At 39.8% G+C, this 15653-nt stretch overlaps 1 protein-coding gene across 1 annotated transcript in view; it reads right to left on the bottom strand.

The window, feature by feature from the left end:
• RHBDF2 (rhomboid 5 homolog 2) overlaps window positions 1–15653 on the bottom strand; it is a 74924-nt gene that overhangs the window by 22429 nt on the left and 36842 nt on the right. The window contains 2 exon segments of the mRNA XM_048492037.1: window positions 973–1103; window positions 2843–2991. Of these exon segments, the coding sequence (XP_048347994.1) occupies window positions 973–1103; window positions 2843–2971 (260 nt within the window). The 5' untranslated portion in view covers window positions 2972–2991.

The following is a 15653-nucleotide window of genomic DNA, read 5'->3' as shown; positions in this document are numbered from 1 at the left end:
GACTCAAAGGGGCTTACAATCTCCTTGCCCTTCCCCCCTCACAACAAACACCCTGCAAGGTGGGTGGGGCTGAGAGAGCTCCAAGAAGCTGTGACTAGCCCAAGGTCACCCAGCTGACATGTGTGGGAGTGCACAGGCTAATCTGAATTCCCCAGATAAGCCTCCACAGCTCAGGCAGCAGAGCTGGGAATCAAACCTGGTTCCTCCAGATTAGATACACTCCAGATTAGATACACGAGCTCTTAACCTCCTACGCCACTGTTGTGCCACACCCACAGTCCTGAGCAGCACGCACATATGCAACCCCTCCTCCCTGGTTCCTCTCCTCCCCAACACACACTCAGATCATTGCACCCGGCATTGGGGGCCACAACAACAAGCAGTGATAGGCACTGGCGGTGCAATCGGGTGATGCTCCAGTCCTGGGAGGGCGGCCTAACTGCACCCCTCCCAAGTTGCACCCAGGACAAATGCCCTGACTTGCCCCACCCTTGTTATACACCTGAGTATCTTCAGCATCGTATGTGCACCATGGAAGCAAATTCTATTGCAGACAGTTTGCAGACACATGTTTCCGCAGGGTACATAAGGATGGGAGAAACCCATGCAGGTTATGTTCCAGTTTGCAGCACACAGGTACATGGTAGATCCATTCTGTTTTCCAAGTGAGAAGGACATATTGCTTTATATTCTGAGTAATCCATGGGCAATTTTTTTTCATATTTTAAAGCAGCCTTTTTGTCCAGATAAACATGGCCAAACATCAGAAGCCGCATACCCAAAAAGGGACACCATTTATTTGTTGCAAGCACAAGGCCATGCACAGATATCATTTTCTTAGGTATCTCCGCACAGAGACTGCATTAAACCCAAGGAAGAGAGAGATCAAAGAATACAAGATGAACTCCTTCAAAAAGAAACAAGACTTTCATCATCAGCCCAAACGAAACTGATGACCTAAATCCTCCTTACTTGCGGATACTGTGGGTCAGTGATGTCTGCCTGTGGAAGCCAGGATGTCTTTCGAAGCTGCTGTCCTGCCTTTTCATTCTGGGCTCTTGGAGGCTCACACTCTTTTGATAGACTGGGTTTTTCTGCAAAGGCTAGAAGAAACATTGAAGCAATGAGGTGAGATATGATGGATCTCCTTTTGTTTTAATTGATTTTTCCTCACCAACCACCACTGCCACTCATGAGACTTATGACTTGCTTTTCTGTCTCACACTAAAGACAGTGTGGGGGGGGGGGGGAGATCCACCAAAACTCTTTCTTTATACAGGTCAGAAATATGGCACAACAAAGGTCTACTGAGAATAAAATCTCAAAACTATTTTATTTACACTTTTGGAGGAAATGTTAGAGTCAGGTTAGCAGGGAGTTTTCAGAAAATAAATTCGCCGGTAACAAAACAACAGGAATGATGAAACATAGGACATTTATAAACAATAGACAGCTTGTAATCAGCATGCATCTGATGTAATTCACAGAGAATTCACAGAGAATTACAAAAGTGTTGATAGTTTTGATATGTATTGAAATAGAGTTTACTTGGCAGCTATTGCTTAGTTGAATAAACATAAGCTTCTTAAAATAATAGTTCTTAGAGGAGTTAGAAAAACATATACATTGTCCCCAGTTTTCATGCTCAAAACTGGTTAGGGATCATCCTATTTACTTAGGAGTAATTTCCCTCAGAACTGGTTTGGGATCACTCTCTTTACTGAAGAGCTATTTCCCTTAGGGAAGGACACTAAAATAATTTCTTCCACACAATCACGTTCCACACACTCCAGCTGCTAGCCTCAGCAGCCAGCTTCAACTGTTAGCTATCAACTCTCAGATTCTAATGACCTTTCTCAGCTGCCATTTGTACAATTCTTAGGTTTTTTTTCCTTTTCAAACTTCCTGTCACTTTTCTACAATCAGGACAAATCATTTTTATGCAGCTGTCTGTCACAGGAGAAGAGGTAGAGGAAGATATTATTTACCCATGAAGTTCCTTACCAAGGGCAGATTAACCTTAGGTATGTACTTGCAATCAAACACCTGTGATATTCCTACAACAACTGCACACCTCGATTCAGGAGGAAAAAAGGCAGAAGAATTTCCAACAGGCTTTTGCTGGGCTAGAGCATTTAAGTTACAGGGTTTGGTTGGGAGCTGATGTGGAATAGTGGTTAGGAGAATCCACAAAGTTCCAGTTCAAGTCTGACCTTCATTATAAGACAAGCCACACTCTCTCTGCCTCAGCCCTCCCATCTGCAATATGAGGTCAGTCCTAGTTTCTGTTACAAGGCTATTTTACAGATGATTAGATTATGCTAAGTATTAGAGGAACTCTAATCTAGCCCACAGCACAATTTACACCTTGTGGGGCAGGGTAGGAGAAAAGAGAGAAGCGTCATAGTGGAGGTTTTCCTTCTATTCATGATGTAACATTCAGGAATTATCTCAACAGAAGAGTTACAAAGAGCCACAAGGGGCAGATGGTTACTGTTCTGAAAGGGGCTCTCTCTCCTTTCTCTGAAGAAATAATCAGGAACTGCCACGACTGGAAGTGGGGCCAGAACATCTGGGCAGTTTTTGTCAGGCTGCATTTCAACAAAATGCAATCAAGTTAATTCTATTGCCTGTTCATCTGCAACAGTGATTTCTAGGGAAGAAGAAGCAGTATCTTAAAAATGAAATCTACCTACATTTCAGATACTTACAATACAAACATTTAAGACACTTACAATACCTACATTTAACATACTTACAATGGATGCTCTCCCTAATTTTCCACCCACAAATTACCATGGAAAGTAAAACTGCTAATGAAAAATTACATAGTAATACATACCACAGTTTGGCTTTCATCTTCTACTTCCACTGGTGGAATCGTGATGGAGAGATTGGGTGGTTTTTTGCTCTGTAGCCGGCTGCTGCTGGTGCTGGATCGGCTGCTACCATTTTTCTCAGTGCTGGCCATGCTGGACAAGATGAATCAGCCTAAGAGGAAGAAGTGAACAGAGTTAGGATCCTGTAGACCTCATTAAAGTCTAAAATTTAAAAACAGTCAAGCAGCTCAAACCTGCCTAATGTGCATTTTAACCAATTATCACAATTCCTAAGACCAGCTGCACGTGAGATGTCTCAGGAGCAGATACAAGCTGATTAAGAAGGAACAGGAGCCTCGTTCTCTGCAGGAACTAGGTTAGAAATATAACAGCTGGAAATGCTTCAGCAAGCCTACATGTCGTACCATGTTGTAATTTTTTAAATTCAAATCAGTGTATCCCAATTCTCTGATCTTACCAAGCCAGCAAAATGGCTCACTGTTCTAAAATGTCAACCCAAATGAATGCATCACTTCAGAGCTCTTGTATGCAGGGTCACAATTGATGCCCATGTTGAATTCCTTCAATACATGAAACACTTTCTTCTGACGAAAGGCCAATTTTTCAGGAAGCCATTTCTGCCATGATAAGAGTCATCCTGATTCCAGCCAGGAGAAACCTTTAGCCATAATCAGAACTGTGACTGCAATACAATTCTGCAGGAAAGTGGAACACGGTAACGACACAGAACTCTGCTTAGCAGTGAATTTCTAGTCTTTACAAGCTATAAAGATATGCTTCCAAGTGTCCTAGCAAAAAGCTACTGAGAAAAAATTACTCTAAAATTAAGCCATAGAGACAGTCGGGGCCCCACTGGCTGCTTCTTCCAAGGACTTATGGAATTATGGAAACAGTATTTTGGAAAAGTTATGGAAACAGAATTATGGAAATAATGGAATTATGGAAACAGAAACAGAATTATGGAATCAGTAAAAACTGCAACATAAATTATGCAACTTGCATCCAGGGCATAATGTCCACATCCCGCATGATCTAGTTTCTCTGGGAATACAGTAGGGGAGACACAGCCTTGGCCATAATAATAAACGTTACAGCCACAAAGCGTTGCAGCCTGGTGACAAAGCACATACTTGACATGCATAATGTTCCAACTTCAATCTCCACTAGCAAGTGTCAGGAAAATACCTTTCTCTGCCCATAGAGAGATGCTATTACTAGACAGGATAAAGCTACATGGACCAATGGAGCCCATATGAGGTAGGTTCCTATGCTCATTTTAAATCAGTACATGCCAGGTTCTTTTAATTTGTGTTCTGAGTTTGAAAGTATGGTATCTTCAAGCTTCTCTGCAGCCATGTGAAGGTCATTAGTGTAGAGGCAGAATACATTGTTATTCTCTAGACTTCAGAAGGAAGTATCAGATGTATTTGCATTTAGATACCAAGGAAGCATGCTGTGTGACCTTGGACCTGTCATACACTCTCAACCTAACATACCTTATAAGGATCACTGTGAGGATAAAATGGAGGAAAGAATAAGGTAAGTCACTTTGGGTCCCCACTGGGGAGGAGGTGAGGTATAAATGAGGTAAAAATTAAATTAAAATATTTAGTCTATAACGGAAATTTCATAAGCCAGGGGGATTTAATCAATGTCCCTTCCCTCCCATCCCCAAATCTCAAGTGCAACCAGTCTGCACTCATTTAAGAACTGAAGCACTTCCCGAGACAGCTTCAGCATATTTATACCACAAGAGTTCTTATGTGTCTCTTTTGACAAGCCATCTTATTCCAGTTGCTTAGAGAGCGTATTCTTTGCAGGTGCAAAGCAGATCTTACAGCAAAATACAGAAACCGAATTAAATAAAGAAATGCCATCAAAACAGGCTGGGGAGATTCTAGATTGGATTAGTGGCACAGAGTGGGTCAGCCGAGGTTTACAGTACATAAGTGGTCTCACCTACTCTGCTTTTGAAGCTATTTAGGTTAGTCTGGCTAAGCTTCATGATCTGTCAATATGAAAATGAGAAGGGTTAACACCTCCTGACTGGAAGCAAAACAAGGAGACTGCATTGCACAAGCAGTCATGTAATCAAAGAGTGCTCTGTCTATTCACATGTTGCATCCAAAATAGATGTGTGTCTTTACATAAATATACAAGTAAAGTGCTGTCATCACAGCTGACTCATGGTGACCCTGGGAGGTTTTCAAGGCAAGAGATATTTAGAGGTGGTTTGTCACTGCTTGCCATTGGGGAGCAACCCTGGTATTCCTAGGTGGTCTCACACCCAAATACTGACCAGGGATGACCCTGTTTAGCTTCTCAGATCTGACAAGCTCAGGATAGCCTGGCCGTCTAGACCAGTGCCGTATCCAGAATACAAGAAGCAAAATTCTGCTTCTTTTAGGACCAGTAAGCACTTTGAGTCTAAATGATGCATCACACAGGAAATCTGTGATCATGGAAGGCAAATGCTATGGGGATCCTGCCATGAGACAAATTGGAGCTATATGGTAGGCTGGTAGCTGTTTCCTTCTGTTTTACCGCCCTTGAGGAATTACTTTTCCCATTGGAAGAACATGCAAGTATCTATGTTTCCCCTCTAATCATATGACAAACAGCAGCTTGGAAGGATGACTGACATGGAGGGAGAGACCAACCATGCATGTGTTCAACATTGTAAAGAAAAAGAGGAGACGGCTTCTGGTGCTACTTCCGGTGGAGAGAGAAGCTCCGCGAGCGGCCGGAGTGTTGGAGACATAAACAAACACAAGCCTTTGCTACTGGCAAGGTTTGTGCGCGACATCAAAGCCCAGGTATAAAGGGCTTTGCGAAGGGCAAAGTGCGGGTCGGGTTGGAAGGGACGACAGGCGCGCCCGGGAGGCGGACTGTGGAGGCGGCAGAGCTCCTGAGCTCCAGAACCCGCGCGGCTAACAGCTGCAAACCTGTGAGGACTAGGCACTAAAGAAGAGTGCCGAAGAGCGGTGAGCGTGGGAGCGAGTCCCGGGAGAGAAGGGGAATCTGCAGGGCCCCATCAGGTGCACCACGGGGGAACAGGGGTGTCGCCCCAGAAAATTTCCTGCCCTAGCTCCATCTCCCATTTGTGTCTCAAGCCAATAGGCGAAGCTCTTCTGGAGGCACCGCCGAGTACAAGGTGATAAGCGTTATATAATTTAACTGACTGTGTTACACCACGGAGTCCGCGCTTACTAAATAATGATTGATAAGCCTAATAAGACTATAAATTAGAACTGTTGGAAACAGAACCTAAACCAGTGTCTTTGCCTAGCCCCTGTGTCTTTTAAGCTGCATAGACTAATTGCTGCACAGGAAGGCAGAAAGGAAAAAAAATCAAATATGACACCTAGAAAACAAAACCAGAGATCTCAGCCCACAGGACAAAAAAAGGGAGACATCAAGCTAGCCAAATGAGACACTCCTGATAAGCTCGCTATTAATGAGGTGCTGGCCAAGAAGCTGGATCGAGGATTACAAAATACTATTCTAAGAAACAAATGAAAAAAAAGTTAAAAAAAAGATTGAAGGATTTAAGTGGAATAAAACTGAAAGGGTTAAAAAAATAGGAACACTGGAAAAGGGAATGAACCAGCTAATAGATGAGAATGAGAACATATGGTTGATAGACTTGAGAATGTAATGAGAGGAAACAAGATAGAAAGACTGGAAACAGAAAAGAGAATCCTACCTAGATGAACTGAAATCTTTGGTTGGAGATGAAACATAAGGAAAAATTCTTGAGAGATTTAAGAAACTTCCAGAACAAAAGAAAATGAGGCTCTACCAACTAGAATGGTGAATCTCCTGGCAGGAATTTATGGGAAGAACAAGTAAAAGAAATTTGGAGCAAAAAGAAATTGATGGAAATTTATAGAATTAATTCCAAAGATAGCCAAAGGGAGGAAAAAATCTCCCCAGAGATATAATTGTTTCTTTCCTGAGGAAATCAGCTTCAGAAATGGGAAATTCTCCATAAACATTATGAGGGAGAGATTGAAGGAGGGTGGAATAGAAATCATCATTCTCAAAAGAAATACCTAGCAAAATATGCTGGATTCAAGAAGAGGAAAGAATATCTGCTTGGACTTAACATCTATGCTACAGAAAAAGAGCATCTACTACAAATGGGAGTTTCCAGAAGGCCTGTCTTTTCAGTTTAAGGGGGTCAGAAGACTTATAGCTAACAAATCTGAGGCGCTAGAATTTTTGAAAAAATCTAAAAAGGAGTTGAAATAAGTACATTCCACACCAGAAACTAGCTCTCTCCCCCTTCTTTTATTTTTTTTACCTTTTTCTTTTCCCTTCTCTTACCAATAAAGGATGAATATCATTACATGGAATGTTAATGGACTTAATAATCCTGTTAAAAGAAAAAATATTTTCAATTATTTGCTGCAGAGAGATGTTCATCTACTTAAAAATTCAAAACTTGGTGAAGAATTTGTAGCTGCTAGAGTGACAGGCAAGAGAGCGGGAGTGGCAGTTTTTGTTAAAGATAAATTTCAACCCTACTTGGTTTATGGGGATCCAGAAGGACAATTTCTTTTAGTAAAAGTGGAGATCAATGGGTTAAAAATTTTGTTGGTCGGTATATATGCTCCCAATTCAAACAAAAATGAATTTTATGGAATGCTGTTTGACAAAATTCTGGAATATTGGTCTGAATATAATGGTTTTCTGCTTATGGGTGACATGAATGGGGTAATTAATGTGAACTTGGACAAGTACTATGGAGGGAAAATAGAATCTTTACCAGATCAAGGAAAATTACCCAAAAAATTCTTTGAAGGCATGGAAATGCTTGACCTGATTGATATTTGGCGCTTCAAACATCCCTATGAAAAGGACTTTACTTACTTTTCATCACAATTCAATACGGGTACCCGAATTGATATGATACTAGCTTCAAAGTCACTTATTAAATGGATTAAGAAATTGGAAATTCTAGGAAATACCACTACTGATCACAAACCTGTTTTGTTAAATATTAATTTGAACGACAAAAAGCATGAATTTAGATGGTCCCTTGACAACAAATTATTGCTTGATGAGGACATTATTCAAGATTGTAAAATACATATAAAAGAGTTTTTTATGTGGAACACTGAACAGATGTTTTCGTTGAATTTAATTTGGGACTCATTTAAGGCATTTATAAGGGGAATCTTAACAGGCCATAGAATTAGGTTAAAAAAAGAAAAAAATGTAGCTTTATTAAATTTAGAAGCTCAGATAAAAAAGAAAGAACAAGACCTGATTAAAGGTAAAGATAGAAATAAAGCAGAACAATCCATTAAACTTTTAAAACACCAGCTAGAAGCGTTGCTCCCGAAAGACACATGTAAACAAGAATATAAGGGTAAAAGACAAGCTTTTCTCCATGCTGACAAACCCAGCAAAAGGTTTGCTTGGAAATTAAAAGAAAAGAGGGCTGAGAGAGCGATACTTAAAATCAAAGTTAATGACCAGTTTATTACTGATAATGAACAAATTAAAAAAGATTTTTTTGAATTTTATTCAAAATTATACCAAAGAAAAGAGCAATCAGGTGATGATGATTTATATCATAAGACCTTACAATTATTCAAAATGGAACCTATAGATACCAAATTTCAAGAATCGTTAAACCAAAATATTACTAAGGAGGAGGTTTATAGAGCAATTAAAAACCTTAAATTGAATAAAACTCCAGGGCCCGATGGGCTAACGAATCTATTCTATAAGAAATTCTATGAAGAACTAATTGATTTCTTGGTGAAGCTATTTAACGAAATACCTGAGCACGGCATTCCAGAATCATGGAAACGGGGAAATATTTCCCTTATACCAAAAGGAGATAAAGACAAAACAGAGATAACCAACTACAGACCTATCTCCCTGATCAATGTCGATTATAAAATTTTTGCCAAAATTCTAGCTGATAGAATTAAAAAAGTTTTGAATGAAATTATCCCCCAAGAACAATCAGGTTTTTTGCCAAACAGACATATGAAAGAGAATACAAGAATAATTATTAACATTATAGATTATTTTGCAAACCATCCTGAAAAATAACTAGCCCTCTTTTTTTTAGATATGCAGAAGGCTTTTGATAGCCTAAACTGGGATCTAATTATAGAAATTTTACGGAAAAAACAATTTGGATCAAAGTTTACTAGATGGATAGAAAAAATTTACTCGGACCAATACGCTAGAATTATAATCAACGGAGAAAGAACTAAAGAGTGCCAAATCCAACGTGGCACCCGTCAAGGTTGTCCGTTGTCTCCCTTGTTATTTATTTTAGTTTTTGAACTACTTATTGAAAAAATTAGAGGAGACAAACAAATACAGGGAGTTAGAATTAGGAAGGAAAATTACAAAATTAGAGCTTTCACGGACGATCTAGTCTTAATTTTAGAAGACCCATTACAAAGCCTAAAATATACAAAAGAACATCTGGATCTTTACAGTATTATTTCGGGTCTGGAAGTCAACAAAGAAAAAAACTCAGATTCTGGTGAGGAATATTAAAGGAGGAGAGAAGGGAAAATTGGAAGAACAATGGGGAGGGAAAATCTCCCCAAAAGCCAAATATTTAGGAATAAACTTAACATCAACTAATATGAACCTTTATGAAAATAATTATGATGTAATCTGGAAAGGTATCAGAAAAGATTTTGATAGATGGACGAAACTTCAGCTATCCTTTATAGGCAAGATAACGGCCCTTAAAATGAATATAATTCCGAAATTATTATTCTTATTTCAGCACTTGCCTATTATTAAGACAAATAAGCCATTTAAACTGGCAAAAAGATTTATTAAAATTCTTGTGGGGAGGGAAGAAACCAAGGGTTTGTTATAAGGTACTTGCTGATTCCAGAAATAGAGGAGGAATGGCTGCTCCAAGTATAAAAATGTATTATGAGGCTGCCAGTTTAATGTGTCCAAAGGAATGGTTCACATTAGAGAACAAAAATCTACTTACAGTAGAAGGAGCTGACTTAAGATTTGGCTTCCATGCATATTTATGGTATGGAAAAGAGAAAATCAACAGACAGTTCCTTCATCATCCTTTTAGATTTGCTCTCCTCAGAACATGGCAGAAATATAGGAGACTCCTATATAGGAATACCCCATTGTGGCTTTCACCCCATGAAGCCTTACTGAACAGAAACGATCTGGAAAAAGGTTGGCTCAAATATTCAGATATACTAGAAAGACACTCTCAAGGTGAAATTATAGAATGGAAGATGAAATCTATCGAAAAACTTAACAATGAAGGATGGAAAATAAGCTGGTGGTTGTACCACCAACTTTATAATATATATATTAAAGAAATAAAACCTCCCTGGAATTATGGAGAGGAGGACAGGTTAGAACAAGATCTAATAAAGAAAGATGATTTCCTAATTAAAAGAATGTATAGTGTATGTCTCCAGTTGGATCAAGAAGACGAAGCAGTAAAAGACTATATGGTAAACTGGGCGCAAGATTTGGGCCACCCAATAATGTTTGAAGATTGGGAATATATTTGGAGTGTGGGTTTAAAATTCACAAGTAGTAGTTATATAAAGGAAAATGTATATAAGATTAGATTTAGGTGGTACCTTACGCCGACCCAAGTAGCAAAAATTACAAAGAAACCGGTATCATGTTGGAAGTGTGGATCTATAAATGGTACATTTTTCCATCAATGGTGGGCTTGTCCAAGAATAAAAATGTTTTGGACACAAATTCATAAGGAAGTCCAAAGAATGCTTAACATACCAATAAAATGCAAACCTGAATTGTATCTGTTGGGAATGTGTAGCAAAATATTAGACAAGAAGAAAAGGTTTCTATTTCAGTATCTGGCTACAGCAGCCTGACTAGTGCTGGCAAAAAAATTGGAAAACATCTAATATCCTAACTATATTTGACTGGCATATGAAAATGTTAGAGCTAGTAAAGATTGCCCAATTACAAGGAAACGAAGAACTGGAAAGTTCTTATAACACAAAAAAAACAGTGGGACCAATGGATTACCTATATAGAACAAAAATATACTGTTCAAAACATTCATTTTGTTTAATAACAAAGTACGCGCAGACGGAAGCTGCTGAATTTGATAAATAATGATGTTAAAGATTATACTAGACTTTATGATTGATGAAAATTGTTATATTATTCTTGTTTTTTCTTTTTCTCTTTCTCCTTTTTCAAGATGGCGATTTTTTTTCTTTCTGATTTTTTCTTTTCTCTCTTCTTCTCTTTTCCTTTTCTCCTTTTTTCTTCTCAGTTAAGATATGCGAATGAAAAATACTGTAATGTTATACCTAATATATCTTTATGAAATCTAAATAAAGCATTAAAAAAAGAAAAGAAAAGAAAAAGAGGAGACCATGCCCATGGATCTCTGATACCACACACAATCTGCCTTTTGTTTGGGCAGCTCTAACCAGCTGTGATCCTGATACTGAAAGCGGGGAGGAACCCTCTAAACCCCTTCACTTGGTCAGATTTTGTATTACAAATTATGGGTGTCTAAGAGATGCATCATGGGAACAATACTGAAAATACAAAGAGAATTCAACTGTGCAGACTAATATAGGTCCTGTATGAACATGGATTATGTAGAGACACAATTTCCATTTTTCCATTAAATTTAGAAACACTAGCTGTCAATGATGATTACCTGAAGGACTGTTAAAGAATTAAAATGTGATAAATGACAGTGACTATAACAGGATTAATTCTAGAGGGGCAGCCAAGTTAGTCAGCCGCAACAAAATTAAACAGATATCCAGAGGCACCTTCATGACTAACAAAATGTATTCCAACACAAGCTTTTTCAGTTCAACCACACTTCCTCAGATGCATGAAGATTACATCCCATTGAGAGGATGCATTTATTCTTAAAAAAAACAATAGTAAAGTGGGAATGATAAAACATAGGATTCCACACTGCAAAGCCTCCATCAAGATCACCATACCTCAATTTCCATTCTGCCCGTCACTTCCATACCACTGATTTCTATATCTACATTGGGTTCAAGCCTTTTCCAATGTAATTTTTGCCTTGCAGGTAGGTCCCTTATAGTGTGGTTTTGGATAGAGAGCACTTTTCTACCTCACCCAAAATACCAGAACTTGAGAGCTTTAATGATGCTGGTGGGAAGTAAGTAGATTGAGGAAGATGGACAAAAGAAATACTACTATACTCAACAAGTCATTACAATGTGGAATTCACTGCCAGAAAATTAGTGATGGATACAAATGGGATTAGACAGATTTATGGAAGATAGACTTGTCAATAGCTACTAGCCATGGTAACTAACAGGAACCTTCACATTTAGAGGCAGTGAACATCTGAATACCAGTGCCAGAAGGTAACTTCAGGGGAAAGCCTCAGCATCTATGTCCAGTCTCTAGCTCTCCAGAATAACAATTTGGTCACTATGTGAAACAGGACAATGGACTACTAGGTGGACCACTGGTCTGATGCAGCAGGGCTTTTCTTATGTTCTTATGTTTATTACGTATGCTTGTTGTTTATTATGTATGCTTGCTGCCTCTCCAGACCAAACCTTCTTAGGCTTAATACAGACAGTAGTTTCTCAGAAACATGCAGACGAAAGGTGTTGTCTGCAGTACACATTCTCTACTTCTGTGTCCCACCACAGACTGCCCATAACACTTTATCTTCATGCTGTCCCTCAAGAAAGCTAGCACTGCTACAATGGACACATGAACCTTTGGGTCCAACTGCCACAGGTACCTACTCAATAGTAACCACCCCTTCTTTTGGCTGTTGTAACTGTTTAGAAACCATTCTAAAGAGACAGCTGAAATATGTCAAAGGATGACATCTTATTTACACAAGGCCTCAAGTAGCCTGAAAATGACAAGAACTTGTTAACTCCTCTGCCGCCTCCTCACATACAAGCAGAGCAGCTGTGCTGGGTGACCAACGAGAGACAGTGTCCCTTCAGTCCACACACACTGGCAAATACCAGATGATATGCATACCCTCCCACTTGTAAATGCAAAAATGGCAAATGCATAACAGAATAATAGGAACAGGTGGGGTCCTGCCCATGGACCCCACCTCCAACCACATCATGCCCATGCACAGGAATTCCAAGTCAACACCATGTACAAACATTAACTCCATTACACACATGCTGGATGCATACTAGGCTGTGCACCAAGGGATCACATGTTTCTACCACACTCTCCAAGAATTTGAATTAGGCCCTGCAAAACCAGGATTTCTAATGGATATTTCACGTCAAAAACTATTTTAAAGATGCCAGACAGGGAAGTACTAGCTTCCAAGGAAAGCTGCTGGAAAACAGAAATGCATCAGCTAAGTTTATTCCAGCCCAGTTTAATCAGCAACTACTTGCATTTTTGTAAGGAAGCCATGACAATTATCACATCTGCTCTGACTCAGGGGTATTCTGTGAATTGCTCATTGGAGATGTGACGAAGCAAAGTTTTTTGTGATTAAGTAATTAGAAAAGAAACAAATTAAAGAGTTAATCGATGTGTACAATGTTTATGCTTTATTAGGATTCTTATTTGTTTACTTACTTATTTTCATAGGTAGGTATGGATGAGGACTTGTATAGGTGAATATATATCTTGTGTTGATGTTTGTATTGGCAAGTGTAAGTGTAACGAAGTTGTTATTTAAGTGCTACATCTTTTTCATACTACATTTTATGTTTTGTTCCTGGTTTTTTGTTTTTTAACAAAAAAATCTCAATAAAAATTATTTTTTAAAAAAAGAAGTTCAAAAAATCTAGGGGAAAAACACCAGAGTGCTCACAGGGTTTGATGGTCCCATGTTCACCTGAGCGTCAAGTTAATTTTATTTTGGCCACAGAATGTAGCTTCTTCCAACAGACAAGACAAGCTTTGATCCACCCATCCTTGTCCCCACCTCTGGATGCCTGCTGGGAATGCAAAAAGATATTCATGAGACTCAGACTTCTTAAAGATGCTTACATGTCCTGCTGTCGTAGAAAAGAGCAAGAGTCCCATAGCAGACTAACAATGTTTCCGACAAGGTATGAGCTTTTGTGAGTCACAGCTCACTTCTTCAGATGGAGCACAGATACAGTGCTGCATCTGAAGAAGTGAGCTGTCCCTCCCCCCCCCACCCCCGCCAGAAATTTAAGGTGCTACCAGCCTCTGGCTCTTTTCCACTGCTACAGGCAAACAAAGCTACCCATCATGATGTCTGTCCTGTTGTCATATTCTTTGATTCTGATGCCACCTATTGCAAAACTAGGGAACTACAATTGTATCGCATGCCTGCCAAAGTACACCTAAAACACACATTATTTACACTGGAAAGGCAAAAGAAAAAGAAAAGGGAAATAACCCCAAATAAATTGAATTAAGAGCCAAAAAAGGTTAAGACAATAACAATGTTTGACTCAGTATCTACGTTAAAAGTATAAATTAAACAAAAAGAGCTGTATATACACACACAGAGCTGGGCCAACTAAAGATATTTAAGTGAAATTCTGCTTCTCTAATGATGGAGAATGCTTTTTTCCAAATGGCATTGATGGTCCTTCCAAGAGTGACTGGATCTATGTATTTGGCTGCATACTCCAGGCAGGGACATAATCGTCTACTAGGCTTTGAAATCAGGGGCTGATCCATGTAAACCATAAGGCATGGTCACAAACTAATATAAGCCCTATGATGCAACAAAAGTCATATTTTCCCTTACCTAATAGTACCTTCCAGTAACCCTTGGTATCACTGAGGTCATTTGAAACAGTACTTCATTTAGTCATTCTAGTAGTTGAGGTACATGGGACATCAGGGAGGCATTGAACCAGGACACTCCAAACACTTGAAGTCCGGGCATATTTGTATGGACCCATCTGGCTTTGGTATATGCACAATGGGACTCCTAAGAAGTAAGAAATCTGAATTTAAATTTTGGTTTTTCACTGCTCACTTAAGTGTCAGAAGATTGATAGAGGAAAAAAGGAGGAAAAAATAATCTCCCTTGCACTGCATTTCCACTACTTTGCTTCCCATAGTGATCTTGATCGTCCATTTATCTGCAGAGGTACATTGGTGGGGGGTGGGGTCGGCAGAGGTGGCATGCAAGGGAGGGGTGGCATGCAAGGGAGAGGAGGGAGGGGATGGGGGTCCGACATCTGGACATGGCCCACCCACCCTAGTGGAGGGAGGGCAGGGGGGAGGGGTGGCATGCAAGGGAGGGGAGGGAGGGACCCTGGCATCTGGACATGGCCCACCCACCCTAGCAGAGAGAGGGGAGGGAGTGAGGGGTGGCATGCAAGGGAGGGGAGGGAGGGGAAGTTATTAGAGGAGACAATCATGCTAGCTTCAAGCATGGCCTATATTCCTGGTGGACTGGGTGGGCCCCATGTCTTCCTAGGGAGACACTATAAGAGCTTCCAAACTACCTTTCCTGGCTTGATGGCATGAGTGATGACATCTTTTTTGATTTATAGGCTGCCCTTCCCCATAATGAGGAATCCCCATAAAATACAGTCAGCTTCTGGCACTAAAAACCAGTTCCTCGTGACACATCAGTAAAGTTGACTTGTTAATGTATCCCATGGTACCCCAAGCAATCCAGCTTTTTTCTGTGCCTGAAGTGGCATTTCCTAGGCCTTGGGAACTTCATGCGAATAAGGCATCAGCCTCCAGCCACTCCTTTAATATATAATTACTTCTTCTGGATCCAGGTGCACCCTACCCGAATAGCTTAAAGGTTCATCCCTTCTTGGCACACAACAGGAAAACCCTGCCCCAAGGTCCCCTTCCCCTTAAGTC

The sequence above is a fragment of the Sphaerodactylus townsendi genome, linkage group LG03, assembly GCF_021028975.2.
Source record: "Sphaerodactylus townsendi isolate TG3544 linkage group LG03, MPM_Stown_v2.3, whole genome shotgun sequence".
Classification (NCBI taxonomy): domain Eukaryota; kingdom Metazoa; phylum Chordata; class Lepidosauria; order Squamata; family Sphaerodactylidae; genus Sphaerodactylus; species Sphaerodactylus townsendi.
The sequence above is the reverse complement of the archived record's forward strand: the minus strand, read 5'-3'. Positions and strand labels throughout refer to the sequence as shown.